This window comes from Protopterus annectens, chromosome 15.part0, assembly GCF_019279795.1.
Source record: "Protopterus annectens isolate FY-2018-M chromosome 15.part0, PAN1.0, whole genome shotgun sequence".
Lineage (NCBI taxonomy): Eukaryota > Metazoa > Chordata > Ceratodontiformes > Protopteridae > Protopterus > Protopterus annectens.
The window spans coordinates 283,178,052-283,194,966 of NC_056749.1; the positions used below are offsets into that span (position 1 = coordinate 283,178,052).

At 35.6% G+C, this 16,915-nt stretch overlaps 1 protein-coding gene across 2 annotated transcripts in view; it reads left to right on the forward strand.

Annotated features, from left to right (window-relative positions):
• LOC122789646 (acrosomal protein KIAA1210-like) overlaps positions 1-16,915 on the forward strand; it is an 828,389-nt gene that overhangs the window by 703,874 nt on the left and 107,600 nt on the right. For both annotated transcript variants that reach the window (XM_044057056.1, XM_044057057.1), the window contains exon 7: positions 6,116-6,325. In XM_044057056.1, the coding sequence (XP_043912991.1) occupies positions 6,116-6,325 (210 nt within the window). The remainder of the gene's footprint in view (positions 1-6,115; positions 6,326-16,915) is intronic.

Consider the following 16,915-nt stretch of genomic DNA (forward strand, 5'->3'; position numbering starts at 1 on the left):
CCAGTTTGCATGATCATTGTATGTTCAGCATTATTTACAGATACAAGTTCTGTAGATGGTAGCTGAAGCTGTAAAAGTATCACCCCACTCACAACTGGGGATGTGCACGGCTATTGGTTATTGGATGTGACAGCTGCTGTTTTATGCATAACAAATTCTTCTAAGTGTTGTTGCAGTGCAAAAATATATGGAGATATCAACAGCACTGTAACAAGCATCTTGCTAAAATTACTAGCAGAAAATGAGCTTCAATGCAAGCGTGAATGCTGTATCAGTCCTCATTTGTGAAGCAAGAATATCTTCATGGCTTCATACATGAGTGCTATTATTGCAATTTAGCACCCTCGGTATGTGACGATTGTACCTCTAATAACTTGTGCTTGGGGCAGGCACCCCTATTTCACTGCCCTAGTGATGCCTTTGCATTCTTGATTTCCTTGTCTCCTCAATGAGGAAAAATAAAAGCAGCAGAAACTACCATTTACTATGCAAGCATCAGAAAACAGATATTGAATGCATGCAGTGAGAGCAAGTCATGACTGAACATCGGACACTGAACACTGGAGCTCTGAGGTATGTGATTATACCATTAAGTAAACATACATTCATTAAAAGCTATGGATGCATACCTCTTGACTGTCCATATTTTTACAGAAGTTCTGTCCAGATTTTTGCTTCATATTTTTAAACCATTTCTCATAAAAGTTTTGGTTTTCTAACAAATCACTGAGGACTGAAGTCAGAAAATAATGACAGTCATTTGAGTTTCAGATGTCATAATGGGGAGCAAAGGACCAAAAATATGGACACTTTTTAAATATTGCTCTTACAAACTTAGAAAGTTGATAGAATAACAGGTTTTACATTAGCATGAAAAGTGTGAAACTCGAATGTCTGTCATTATTTCCTGACTACACCTCTCAATGATTTGCCAATGATTTTGCCAGAAAACCACAATCTTGTGAGAAACAGTCTAAAAATATTAAGCAAAAATCTGGACAGTCTGGGAAAATCTGTATAGTTGAGAGGTATGTGTCATTCCCCTCAGAAAATGTATGCTAATGCAAAACCTGATATTTCCGAGTTTATAAATGCAATATCTAAAAACGTTTTTGGACCTTTGTCTTCACAATTTTTTCAGCTTTGTCTATATTTCTTGTGCTAAGAGGTTGAGAGTAATGTATGGATGGGATGTGTGTGTGTGTGTGTGTGTGTGTGTGTGTGTGTGTGTGTGTGTGTGTGTGTGTGTGTATATATATATATATATATATATATATATATATATATATATATATATATATATATATATATATAAGCTACTAGTAATACTGTTATACTCACCTAGTTCAGCTAGAACTACCTGTAACGATTCAAGCAGCAGCTGCAGATGTAAATTTCAATGTTACGGATAGATCCATTTGCCCTACTGCAGCACATGTACGTCTAGACAGCCTTTGTGTTGGCTGACTCTATTATTGTCACCATAAGGTTTCAAAGGCAGTGCGGCTTATGTAGTGCATTTAATTATGTCTGAGGCTACATAGGTTATAAAGCTGTGCATGCATGTACAATGTCACATGACACAGTTCAACACCACAGTAAACAAAAGGAGGTGTAGTATGTAACTAACAAATTTTCATGTTCAAAAGTCAAATATGACAAGCCCTCATCGTGTTCTGTCTTGGCAGTGCTTATGAATTGAATTCCTGCTTGCTCTCCATCCCTACAGCAGAGGTCATCTCTGTTGTCTGCATGTAGAATTTATTTCCAGTGTTATAAAACACCAACACAAATCAAATTAAACTCAGAACAAAACAAATAGTATCCAAGTTGCTCCATAAACATATAGCTTCATTACCAATCTGGTACCTCAGACATTCGCCTTCTCAGGATATAACATCAAAACATTAACTGATTGCTTTTATACAAGAAAGAGCCCAGTTAGTTACATAATTAAACAATCAATCAATTTCACCAGTATTGTGTGTGTGTGTGTGTGTGTGTGTGTGTGTGTGTGTGTGTGTGTGTGTGCGTGTGTGTGTTTCTTTAAAAATACCTTCAAATATAAAATTAACTCATATTTAAATGCATGTAAATAAATAGTTTGACTTCCTGATTTAAACCCCTAGGGGATAAAGTTCTATAATTTCTTTAATTTATTTAGAAAATTACCCCCCGGGGAGAAAAGCTTGTGTCAATACACTGAAAAAGAACCCAGCATCTAACCCCGATGTTCCTTAACAAAGTGTTCTGCCACTAGACTTTTCATATTTCTATTCCTAATATCACCCAAGTGTTCCAAGATGCGAAATTTGACCTTGCGTTTAGATTGACCCACACACCAAGCATGAAACCTACAATCACATCCAGTAATATATACCACCACAGGGCCAACATTCAGACAGCCATCAAGGTTTTTCTAATTTATTTATTTGTTTATTTATTTAACATTTGTTTGCCAGAATAGTCCGAATGGACAACAAGTGTCTGTTTTCAGTGGAGTCCTGAGGAGAAAAACTCCATAAGTTTACAGAGAGAAGAAATACTTACAAAGGAGACATTACAGAGTAGTAGCATACAGATTGTAGATTTTACAGCCGTTAGTATACAATAAGAGGATATTCCCCCTTTTGGTTGAAAATACAAGTGTACAAAATATACAGTGAGAGTAGATAAGAACCTGGTAGAGCATTGCAAAATATTTCACAACTGAATAAGAGTATATAAATGTTTAAGTTTCCATATATACATTCAACCAAATATACATGCAAGAGCATATACACACACACAAACACACACACACACACACACACACACACACACACACACACACACACACACACACACACACACACACACACACACACATACACACACGTACATTCACTCATATATAGGTTATTGCTCACACATGGATATGTATAGTTAGATGTTGTTGTTTGTTTGTCCAGGACAGATGGGGTGTAGAAATAGTGAGTGGACGAGGCTTCAGGGGGTCAATTACAGTTGTATAAATGGTTGGTGAGGAGGTATGTTTTAAGTAGGCTTTTGAAGGAGGGTGTGGAGTTTTGTAGTCTGAGGTCAGGAGGAAGGTTGTTCCATATTTTTGCTACTTCTTACTTTTGCTACCTCATGGGGAACTAGTGATTCCCCAGAGTTGTTTTTGCATATGATGGTTTTGATTAAGGCTTTGTTGGAAGACTGAAGTTGTCTATTTGAATTGTAGAAGTTCAGCATGCCAGTCAGGTCGAGGGTTTTCTCGGGATAGTACAGAATTAGATGAGCTAGGCTGAGTTGATGGTGCCTTAATAGGTTCGGAAATTCAAGCCAGTGCAATGCTTGTAGGGAAAGGCAATTAATTCTACTCTGTCATTGCCTGCATGTCTGAGGTGGTCCATGCAATGTTAGCCCAATGATGCATGCACATTTCCATATATGTGGCAACATATGCCATCTTCTACTGCAAAGCATACACATTGCCTGGTAGGGTCATTGCTTGGATAGTGTATTACTGTTATATATTTATCTTTTTGTACATACTGCATGTATATATATATATATATATATATATATATATATATATATATATATACTACTACTAATGCTTTTGCAAACTGTATGTAATAATATAGTAACTTTCACCACTATCTTACTGTATACCTGTAACTGATGCAGACATCCTGTGCTTATTTTGTCGTTTGCCATGTTTATGCTCCTAGGTTGTGACTGAAAATGACCAAGTGACCAGCTCACTAACCAAGTAAACAAATTGTAAATAAATAAATTGCATAGCTGGCCCTTGCACTGGATGGCTGTGCCCAGATCTCCTGCACATGATCACTGCAACATGCACCTGTACCTTGACCTCCATCAGGCATGCCACCATTCCACTACTGTAATGGTTTCCACCACCACCACCACCCTGCCCCTGCCATGGGCTGCAGGCATTGGCCACTTCAATCTCATTTCCCCATCTAGCATCTTCAACATCAAGGCACAACTCAAGCCAAATCATCTGGGTTAGAGTCAGGCCTTCATTTCTTCTATTCCATGGTGCTGTCCCTGACATGAAGTAATAACAGCTGATTATCATCATGTGCTGTCATTTATGTTACCCAACAATGGATGTAAGTGCAGCTGTCAGAACACTCACAAAGCCAATGCAGCATTGCATGTATGTTTAATCAGCTACAAAAGTGCTTTGTTTATGATTCACTGCATTAAGTATAGTTGTTCATTGCAGAATATATGTGGGCTGTCAAGAAACAATGGCCAAAGATGATTCTGTTCTGAATAGGGGAGCCCTATACTGTATGGCAAAAGCTTCCTTACGAATCCAGATTCCTTAGGGAGGCTCTAAACTAAGCACATTAAAATAATAAGGATCATGGGGATGCTCTTTATGGATCAGATATCGGAAAACTGAATTAACACTTTCTAATTTGTAGGATACATGAAGTCTTAACTGATTTTTCAGAAAGTTGAGGAGACTTACCTTCTAAAAATTTGCAAGAGAATAGCATTTAGTAATTGATAATCATTTAATAGATCTGATTGAGAGAACTTTAAAATCCCAAGAATTTATATGAGCAAATGAAGAGATCTGATGGTTTATATCACAACCACAGCATGCAGTACTATTTTACTGGCAATAAGACAAGCAGTAACTACAAGAAAATTCAAAATGGAATTAGATGAAAACTAAATCAGATGAAAAATTTTGGAATGATCACATTTATCAAAATACTTAATAAAATGTTAAGGGCTATTAGACTTGCATAAGGGCAGGTGTCCATAGATCAGGCACCACTGTGCAACACCTAGTTATACATTTTAACTTACAAGACTGTTGTGATAGTCTAGATTTATTTTAAAATCATTGTAATATTTCACTGTCCTTTATGCAGTATAATAAAATGTAAATTTAGATAGTGCAAGGGACATACAATTCAGAATAAATTTGCCAAAAGTTTCTATTATATTGGGGGGGTGTTGTGGGTCTGCATCTCACCTTGTTATTATAATCAGTTCAACAGTCACTTCACCTCAGAGAAAAATAGATTCCTCCAGGCAGTACCAAAGCACTAAACTGCACCCTTTGATGACATATGAAAGTTCTGACTCCCATAACTCACTGGTGCCCTGTTCTAAAAATTTCCATATGTATGCAAGAAAGCCTTGAATAAATCTTCCTGCTCTTTTATTTGGTGTTTATCACACCCCAGGAAATCAGTGTGTATACACATTCATGTGCTTCAGTTGTTGTTGTTGTTGTTGTGTCTTTCGGCTTTTCCCAGTTAGGGGTCGCCACAGTGGAACTCCGGTCCGCTAATGATTGGCAGTAGATTTTTAGGTACCAAGTTGCCAGCTCTGACGCACAACCTTCAACGAAGGTACGCCCATTCACGCATGTCAGTGCATTCTTAAATTTAAGTATAAAGTAAGTAATATAGCTGTCTTTGGAAGCATTGTATGCATTTTATATATTAATAATAATGTGACTTTAAGTCATATATGCTTATTCCTAATGAAATAGCCACCAGGGATTTTTTTTCAGGATGGGTAGATTGTATCAGGGTGGCTCTGTGCATGCATGTGTGTGTGTGTGTGTGTGTGTGTGTGTGTGTGTGTGTGTGTGTGTGTGTGTGTGTGTATGTTGGGAAACTGTATACATTGTGCTGGTATGGACAACACTAGCATGGTCAGGTCTGACACCGTGGTGCACAATTCAGAGACATGGTAATTAGCTGTTAATGAGGTGTGCCTTAGTGCAGCTTTGCCTTGTCTCTGAATTGGAGATGATCACTGTTGTGCTAATTGACAGGCATGTGTTAGCCATTTAGGTATGGCTCTGATAATCTCTCTGAATCCTAGGGAAAGTTTATTAAACTCAGAGACAGTACATATACAAATTGGAGAATGTGTTATAAAGCATGACAGAGTTAATTATTGAAAATGTGTTTTCTAAAGAAAACGTAGTACTAGGATAGTTTGCATTCTTGGAGATTAAGAGTTAAACTCTTAAGTGACTGCAATATTGTGCAAATATGTTATTCTGGTTAGTAAACTGTGAGCAGTGGATCAGAGCTAAAATGACTGTTGACTTTTCTTACAGCTATCCTCAGAAACCCCTTCCAGACCTACCAGTGTCGTGCCTTCTTTGACAACTGTCACTTCAACTCCACCACTTTACAACTTGGTCCCTGTTGACTTCAGTACCCCTGCCAGCTCGGACAGCTGCCTGGACAGTTCTGCAGCTAAACACAAGATTAGTGTAAAACCCAACAAACAAAGGACAGCAGCCAAACGAAACTTGCATTTCAGTGTAAGCTCTTGATATTGTTTTTAAAGATGAAAAAGGTGTCAAAAAATAAAGATGTACAGTAAAACATATGTAAATACCACTAAACTACACTTCAAACTAGTGCTAGAGTAATACATTTAGGAACATAAAGTGCCACTGAAAATTAGTGAATGCCGTGATGTAAGGAGATGGCCTTTTGATACTGCATGACTTTAATATTGCTAGATCTGTAAGCAGTAAACAGCTGGGAGAGTTCAGCACAGTGCTATCCCACAGAATGTACAATGAATGACTTATGACTGAGTCTGAAAAACAAAATCCATGATAATTGTTTTGTTGAATTGCCTTGTCACTGATATTTTCCATCTATGGGAATACAACCTGTTTACAGGAGCTATAGCCTCAGAGGGTTAGGGATGGGATTAATATTAAATTCTGGTTTGGATAAGGACTGATGTTAGGTTTAGGGTTAGTATGAAGGTTAGCATTACAATAATGCTATGTGTGGGCTATTATGTTTTCTTTGGGGGGTGAAGAGTTAGGTCTCACAAGAAATAATGTGAGTACTGATTTTTTATATGGTTCACTGACTTTGTTACTGCTGTATTTTTTTCTTTTTAAATTGTGTTCAGTTAATGTTTTTTGAATGTATATTTCTATGTGCAGTCAGTCATTTAATTTTAATGAGACTGCATTTGACCAACTAATACAGAAATAAATGAAATGAATTTCCTTTTTTTCCTGTTTGGAAAATACCAGTAGGTATTTGGGTGTCTCTTATAACATCAGGTCTTGTAATAATCAAGTTAGATATTACTTACTTCTCCATATATCTATATATCTATTTATCTATGTACTATATACCTAGCTATATCTATCTATATATCTATCTATCTATCTCTATATATATATATATATATATATATATATATATATATATGTATCTATGTATCTATTTGTTTATATATATATATATATATATATATATATATATATATATATATATATATATGATGAGTGTCTGTAATATTAAAGTACTGTGCTACTGGATGCAGCAATTCAAACATATTGTGTTCATTAATTTATTTTGTATATGAAAGTGTATTTTTTGTATTTAAGCTTTGTTTTACTAGATTAAATGTATTCTTATTTTAGGAAACAAAGCACTAGACAAGGTTTGGTGCTATACTAAAGAACTACGAAAAACTATGGAAAAACAAAAAACACACCACAAACTGCAGTAGTACCGGAACTCTATTTAATACATAAAATTCATAAAAGATTCAACAGACTTAGTGTTTTCATCCTAGAATGTAGAAGGGCAAAAGCACTAAGTCTGTTGAATTTTTTTATGAATTTTATGTATTAAATAGAGTTCCGGTACCACTACGGTTTGTGGCGTTTTTTTTGTTTTTCTGTAGTTATTCTTGTTTTAGTTGACTGAGTTATATGACTACAGGAAGTAAGAAAGTGTAGGTAAAAATGAGCAGTATCTTGGTTTTCCTGTATTGTTACTTGCAACAATTCATGGTCTAGGCTTGTAAAGGCTCCAGGGCCATTAGCCTAGTACACACCTATAAACCTATGAACTATAAATAGCAATATAGATGTTAATGTGCTGGGGTATTTTAGGCAACGCAACACTAAAAGTGTCTGATAATACAGTTTACATGAAAGAGTATTTGTATGGAGCATGGTGAGGTTAATTTGTTAAATGTTCCAGATATTCTGTCATTTGACCATTCATTCAGCATCACTGGTCTGTGGGCTGAAAGTTCCATATTTATTTGCCACTCCAAAGTGCTAGTATCATTAATTATGTAGAGTTAAGTAGCATTGGGTCATCTTTGTTTTTTCCATGCTGTATTTAGAACGTTTGGATTCACTACCACATTTTCTGTCAGCATGCATTATTATAGTCTGTGGCTGCCATTCCTGGCATTTGTGAAATCTAGGGGGTATAGTTATATTGGTTTGCAGTTTTGGTTTATAATTTCAGCTGTCTGTGAGTTAGATAACTTTATGAGAGCTATTCATGACTTAACAGTTCTATATTGCTATGTTGTCAGTTGTATATGGAAAAGATCTTGTTGTATGACAAGAATAAAGCAGTACTGCCCTTTTCACAAATCAGAGAAAGTATACCGACATCTTTTAGGGCTATTTAACTGCATCATATACAGCATTCTGAAGGCAGGGGTCTGAATGGAGAGATGATTGGGGTCCAAATGGAGACATGATAAGATCAGGAATCAAAGGAGAGTAGTATTGCTGGAACTGAACTCATCCTCAAGTTTTGGTGAGTACCTTCGCCAGGTGGACCTTGTTTTTATAAAATCTTACCAAGATGACACTGATATATAGGCTGTATTTTATATGGCATATATCATAGAGAAGTATGTTAAAAAATAGAAAAGATAGCTGGGTGCAGAAGTCCAGGATAAAAAAGTGCCCAATCATGATAGGTGTACTGGTGCCATGAATGGAAAAACTGACAGTGCAGAATCCTCAAGGCATGGAAACATTCCTACAATGGGGTTAGGCCAGGCTCAGGGAGAGGATGGCCCCATATTATAGAGGGAAGTACTAGTCCACAAAAAACACAAAAACTTACAGGCCAAAAAAGAGCTATAAAGATTACAGAGTGGACCACTGAAGATAAGAAAGAAATTATGTATTGTTACTATTATGAAAGAAGCCCAGAATTTCCAGACAGAAGATATACAAAAATTAAGAGAGAAATCAGAGGAAAAAATACTTGCATAAGAAAAACCGTCAAAAGCTTCAAATGCAAAGTTGTGTTTATTAATAGAACAGATTCATGAAAAACATTATATGGACCAAGAAACCTTGGGTCATTTGGAAAAAGAAGTGACCAGGAAGTGCGAAAATATAAAGAACAAAATCTAGAGATTTTTGAAAAGTATAAAAAAGAAATATAGACATTTGAAAAAAGAGAGATCTGATATGGTGCAATATTTATGCAAAGGAGAAAGCCAAATTAATCAATCAAAAAAAAAAAAAAAAAAAAAAAAAAAAAACAGCTCCAAAGATGTTTGAAGAGAAGTACAGGTAAAGGCACCCATATATGGAAAATTTCACAATGCAAAAAATAAGATCACAAAGGGGAAATGTAGAACAGAAAATTAGTAAAGCAAAAGTTAAAAAAAAAATTGAATGTGAACTTATGGAATACCTGCAAAGTGAAGAGCTTGGTGAGACATCTGAAGAAGAAATACGGACATGGGAAAGAAAGGGAGATCTGGTATGGTGCAATATTTATGCAAAGCAGAAAGCAAAACTAATCAATACAAAAAAGCAGCAGCACAGATATTTGAAGAGAAATCCAGGTAAAGGCATCTGGATATGGAAAATTTTATAATACGAAAAATAAGAATACAAAGAAGGGAGAAGAAAACAGGATGAATAATAGAGAAATTGAAGAATTAGAAACTGAAGTTATGGATTACCTGTGAAGTGAAAGATTTAGTGTAGAAAATCTAACTCTGATGGCATCACAGCAGGATAGAGCAATGATTCCACAAATTAAGGAGAAACCAGTGGAGTTGGAAGCATCTGATCAGTTGTGATATGAAGATGTTTTGGAGCCTTCAGTAGGAAACCAACAAAAATGTTTATTTGGAGTTGCACAGCAAGGGAAGGAGCAGGAAGCTGTGGCAACTCTGACACAGTCAATGCTGTAGAGTGATATGCCAGTGAGTTTTCATATGAAATAGCAATGGATGACACAAGGTGAAGCTGAAGAGAATATGGCACAGGAAGATATTCTGGAACTTTTTGTACAATCCCCGCGGGAAATGAACAAAAGAATGTACCCTTAGTTTAGAAGAAAATGATCTAAGGGAAGAGTTGCTTGCTTGATTTAATAGAAATGGATAGATATATTAAGATCAATGAAAGAAATAGATTATAGAATGTCAGTGTGACCCAAAATGCTAGAGGTTTGTTAGGATAAATGAACATAGTAATCAATACTGTTAATAGAAACTTATGAGCTATAACAGAAATAAATAGAATATATTACTGTGCAACTAAATGAATAACAGATAAACTCTTACCACAAAAACATAGGTCAGTAAGGGAAAGGAAGGGGGAGAAATCAAATGCCATCATGGGAGTATCAAACAGAGAAAACTGTAAAGCAATTAAGACAAGAAGTGTTGCTGTTAGAAGAGTACGGAAGAGGGAACAGATCGACAAAAATACTCCAAAATATAGACGTGATAAAAGCAATGTGCAATATCAGAACAGACCGGGCTCTATCGTACACTATTGCAACTAATAAGCTAAAGATATTAGTACAGTTAGAAAAACTTAGAAGATATGCAAATAAATAAAAAGGAAAAGTAATTTATTGATGACACCAAAAGGTTTTATAGAGAATTGGGAAACAGGCAAATGATATAGAAACACCACCAAAAAAAAGAAAGAAACACATTTTGGAGAAATATCTTTGAAGATCCTGTAGAACATAACAAAGATGCTGAATGAACTGAAGAAATAAATGAAAGAATAAGAAGTTCAAATGTACAGGATTTGAAATGGGATGAAGTAACGGCCAAAGAAATTGAAACACATTTAAGAAAAACTCCTAATAGGAAAACTCCAGGCCGAGATACAGTACCTAACTTCTAGCTAAAAGTATTGAAATCTTTACATGAAGATTTAGCCATAAGTAAGAACTATTTATATGCATGACCCCAAACAGGCGTTAACCTGGTTAACAACAGGAAAAACTGATACACCTCCTTAAGACTGAACCTAGAAGATATCTTAAAAACTATAGGGCAATAGCTTCCCTTCCGATGATGTATAAACTATACACTGTCTTGAACTGATGACAACAGAGTTTATAGTCATTTAGAATAAAACACAATTATAACAATAGAATAAAAGAGTAACAAAAGAAAGTCAAATGAAACAAAGGATCATTTGTTGTTAAAGTCATGATGGAGAATTGTAAAAAATGCAATAATCTAAACATGGCATGGATAGACTACAAAGCACATTTGACATTATCCCACATTCATGAATAAAAGAGTGCATATAAATGTATAAGATAGACCCTACATTAATCAATTGCATTACAGTGATCATGAAACAGTTGCAAACCACTTTGCAGCACAACCATGATAAAAGACAAATTATTATCCCAGAGATAAAAATTTAAAGGGGGATATTCCATGGTGACTCTTTGTCACTGCTGCTCTTTTGTCTAGCCCTTAACCCAATAAACGGTCAACTTAATAGGTCATGGCTACAATTTGGCTCCCAGAAAACAACAAAGTGTAAAGACTTCTCATCTTCTTTTTGTGGAAGATTTAAAACTGTATAGTTCATCAGATGAGGAACTGAAAGTACAACTGCAAGTGGTCAAAACTTTCTCAGATTATATAAGAATATCATTTGGTCTTGATAAATGTGCAAAAGTAACTTTTAAAACAGGAAACTTGCAACATCAAGAAAATGTAAGTCTGAGACAGAAATGTGATATAAAAGAACTTGAGCAGCAGGGAGTGTATAAATATTTGGGAAGTGATGAAGGATCAACAATAAAACATAAATAAATGTGAATAAAACTTAGTAAGGAATATTTTAGAAGACTACAATTAATACTGAAAACAGCCCTGATATCTAGGAACAAAGTTCAAGCTGTAAACAAATTTGTTGTTCTTGTTCTAGGGTGACTGGCTAGTCTCAAATGGTAATGGATGAGATGGACAGGAAAACAAGAAAAATGCTTCATGCTTATCAAATAATTTATAAAAATCAGTGTATACCAAGATTATATATTACCCATTCTGAAGCATGTATTGGCCTCCACGAAACTGATTACATGTATAGATCTGCAGTCATAGGACTGATTACATATCTGCTGATCTCACAAGATCCAAATGTAGTGAAAGTTTTAAAATGTGGAAAACAAGTGTAAGACTATTCCCTGCTTAGTTTAGCAGAAGCATATTGGTGTCAAGCAGAAATGGAAATCAAACCGGAAGTAGATAAAAATCAGGCAGCAACTTAATATGCCAAAAAGAAAAGAAAGAATATAAAGTGAAGGATCAGTTGAGAAGGGAATACATTTAGAAAATGCATAAACACAGTTGCAAGTACATAAAACTCCTGGAACAACCTCATGTCGATCAGATCTAACACATGAATATTTAAGGAGAGGTGAATTTAAACCAAAAGACAAAAGGTTAATATCTGTGGTCCAGGATAGTGGACTACATTCATATGAGTTTATAAAGTCCATTAAACATGTCAGAGAAACAGACAAATGCAGGTTTTGTAAAACAGAATTGGAAACAGCTGCACATCTTGCTTCTGGGTGTAATACACTAATGGCAGTGGGCCTGTATACTGAAAGGCATAATAATGTGGTGAGACTATTACACTGGGAATTATGCAAACATTACAATACTGAAGTAGCTTAGAAGCATTGGAAACATTAGCCACAAAGCATTATAGAAAATGATGAAGTTTATGTCACATGGGATCACCTGTTACCAACAGTTCAAAAAACAGATGTGAAAAAAACAGATATAGTAGTCCATGAAAAGACAAAAGTAGCATTAAGCATTGAAATCACACCAATGATTACAGTGTCTTGCATGCAGAGAGACACAAAGTCATAAAGTACCAGGATTTGCAGGCAGAAATGAGGGCATTGTGGAAGGATAGCCAGACAGTTCCAATAGTAGCAGGAGCAATGAGTCTCAGAAAAAAGAATTTATGGTCATATTTAGATATGCTACCAATACATTTAACTCCATATGAATTGTAGAAATGGCCAGTTCTGGGCACATTAGGGCTGCTGCAATGAGTACTTTTGGCTGACATCAAAGAATGAAACAATACTAATTTCATGAATTTTAATCATACTTTGACTTAGGAATGGGGTCCATTCCAATCATGGTATTAGAAACCTAAAAGACTTGGAGAAATATAAATGGCTAGACTATATTACAAAGATGTGTGCATCTTATAATAACATAAACTAATATAAATAGAAAACTACACATAACAGAAATATATGCCAAAATACCAATGAAGTTTAACTTAATGTCTGCCATTAGTGTATACATCCAATATATTGTTGTTAACTAACCAGCAAGGCATTTGATAAGTGGATTAATCTGCTAATACATGTAAGTATGTATATATGTATTTATTTATTTATGGACTGGATAAGTTCCACTACATTGTTGGCTTTTTTCAGAGGATACTTAGGTGGCAATAATACTGACTAGAGGAAATTAGGCCAAGGCAAAGGGACAATTTTCCTGTTCTTTTCAATACGTGTCACGGGAACTTGACATGCAAGTGATCTAACATCAGCTCAGGCATATGGGGCATCAGTTAATGTTATGTCAGAAGAATGACACACTCTGGAGTTCAACACTCTCTAATGCTGATCTGCAATGTCAGTACTGGAAAACTACTCCAATCACCTGGGATGGGACTAGAACCCAGAGTCTTCTGATCTTCTAGCACCAAAGACAAGTGTGCGATACTGGCAATGTATATGTAAATAATGCTATTGTGAGGATAAAGATAGGTCTGAGAAAAGCATACTTACGGCCAACTTTCATGAGATCATAATTATGTTTCAGAGCATGCATTTTAATTGTCTAGAATATTTTATTACATTAAATGTACCACTAAAAATATTTTGTTAAATATATTACCCATGCTAATGTACAAGTTATTTACTGCCCAGTTTCAAAGTTATTTACAAAGATTTATTCTTTATCTCTGTCAAAAATGCAACCAGCACAGCACTATATGTCGTATTTGCAAGGTAGACATAGAAATTCCTGTCAATGCACACAAAACATTTAGCACACCTGTAGATGAAACTTAAGTAGGTTGCCCTTTGTATACAAGATGCTGTAATATGTGTTGAATATGTTATCTAATCTATTTTCCTGTCTCGCAGTCTGCCAGCATTTGGTTACAGTCAGACATTCTTAATCCATATAATATTCCAGTATTTGCTTACAGTAATACATTAATGGACCATTCATTCTGCAATAAACATACAATGCTAACCTAACATATTTTTGAGGAGTTATATTTCTGTCATTGTATAGCAAAGATTTTATGTACCTCTCAGCAGTTTGTTTCTGGTGTCTCATAATATTTCCTTAAAGTGTACTCTCTGTACAAAATGTTTTTCTAGTGCCTTAATTATTTTCTGGCAAATAGCATTAGAGCTGATAAACTTAAGGACATGACACCTGAGTTTATAAATAGAATAAAAAGCAACAGCACTGTACTACTGGACAAAATAAAATCAAAGTTTATTAAAAATGTGGTTAGTAAGCTTTTGATCCTATTTACATTTCTTCAGATGTTTAAAACTTAATTGTAAATGGATTCCTTCACTCCTTTATAAACAAAGTTAAAGCACTTGTAATTTGTAAACTATGTTAATTCAATTCTGTTATGCAACCTCAATAGGACCATAACAGAAAAATTAATATTCAGTCTAGGGCCGTTTATCATTATGGCTTCTACTTATAACAATCTTCTTCTTCTTTTGGCTTTTCCTGGTTAGGGGTCGCCACAGCAGATCACCTGTCCGCTCATGATTGGCAGTGGAGTTTTACGGTATTGAGTTGCCAACCCGGCACCCAACCTTCCACGGAAGGCACACACACACGCATGCACTCATGCCTAGGGCCAATTTAGAGTATCCATTCCACCTACAGCATGTCTTTGGGATGTGGGAGGAAACTGGAGCACCCAGAGGAATCCCACACGACCACAGGGAGGACATGCAGACTCCGTACAGAAGACACCCCAGCCGAGGACTGAAACGGATAACCTCTTGCTGTGGGGTGGCAATGCTAACCGCTGCACCACCTCAGCCGCTCTACTTCTATTTATAACAATATACCCTGAAATTTACCTTGTAATTTGCCATTTATCTTCTCTATAACTTGAAATTTAAAATGATAAAAGATGACAAACTTTTTCAAAATGTTTCTGTAAGACATTTCAAGCAATCCCACTATTAATACCACATGCATATTTTCATGATAAGGCTTATGCTTTGTTTTTTTTTCCATGTAAAAACAGTCATATGTTCATTTAGTATCATACATCACACTGCTGCTATTACAATCATAGTAAATATTGTTATAACATTTAATCCAAACATGTAGATGTTCAAAACATTATGTGCAATTTACATACTTAAAGTGATTATAGTGATTAAATCTAAATATCCCTCAGTTCTTTTGACCATCTGCTTAAGTAATCCAACTATATAGGTTTATGGATAACTACCAGGCAATCTAATCGATCTACATACCATTACAAGCCTAGACAGTAAACTAAAAGTTTCCCCCAGCATCCTGGAGGGCAATATAAGACTGAGGGGGAGAGGGAGAATGTGAGGCTGCCCACCTAGTTAACTAGGTTTACCTTGACTGTAGCAAGTGTGCTCTACTTACCATGCAGTGGAATTTTGTTCCAGATGTGTGTGTGTGTGAGTGTGTGTGTGTGTGTGTGTGTGTGTGTGTGTGTGTGTATGTGTATGTGTGTGTGTGTGTGTGTGTGTGGGGGGGGGGGGTCTGCTGGGATAGGATTCTAATATATCATTTGTCTTGTTCTTGATAGTTGTTATGTATGTTGTTTATGTAATTCATACTTGGAGAGTCACTGAAACCATAGTCAAATTCCTTGTATGTGCACATACTTGGCCAATAAATAAATGCCATTCTAATGTGTCTCATTCAACTGTTCATAAAGGTTTAAGAACTTTAGACATTTACTTATTTGTTTATTATTTGTCTTTGTTTACCAGGAAAGTCTGATTGGATTATACCCATTTTCAATGGAGACCCAAGAAGTTCCATTTGCTTGCATTACTTTATACTAAGTTCCAGTTGAACACAGAGTAGTTACATTTCTATTTACGTTTATACACAAACAATAGTTCCATTTATACATTCTAAGATATTACAGAGGTGGAATTTACTAAAGAGAAAGCCCATGTGGAACTTACTGGATTGTACAGGGAACAGTTATGTGTAAAAATTGTTTTGTTAATCATATGAGGAATTATTTGCTCTGTAAAGGAATAAGCAGTCAAGAAGAGTTGGGTCTTTCATGTCTCAAAAGGCTAAATGCACAATACCATCGAGGAGTGTTAAGAAAGTGAGTACAAAGCGATGGTAAACAGTCTGTCCAGATGAAATTAGTAAAGAATCTCTGTGGTCTCAAAGTTTCAATTATAAGTTTTGACAAATATATGTTAAAGGGGGTATTATATTCAATAAAGGTTCTGATAAGAGATTATTTGAATCGACAGGCAATACCTTTGGAAATTAGTTGAGTGAGATAGAATTTAACTACTATGGAGAGTACCTCTCAAGACATCTGCAACAACTGGAAAGGCCACAGAAATACCTCACTAAAAGAATCACAGGCCTAAAGCAGATGCCTTATGCTGACCACCTTAAAAAACTCCAGCTATACTCTGTCGCATATCGTCTACTCAGAGGCGATCTTTGCTTAACATACAAGGCCATGTCAAACCCAGAGCTGTTGGACATGCTACACTTAAAGAAATCCCAA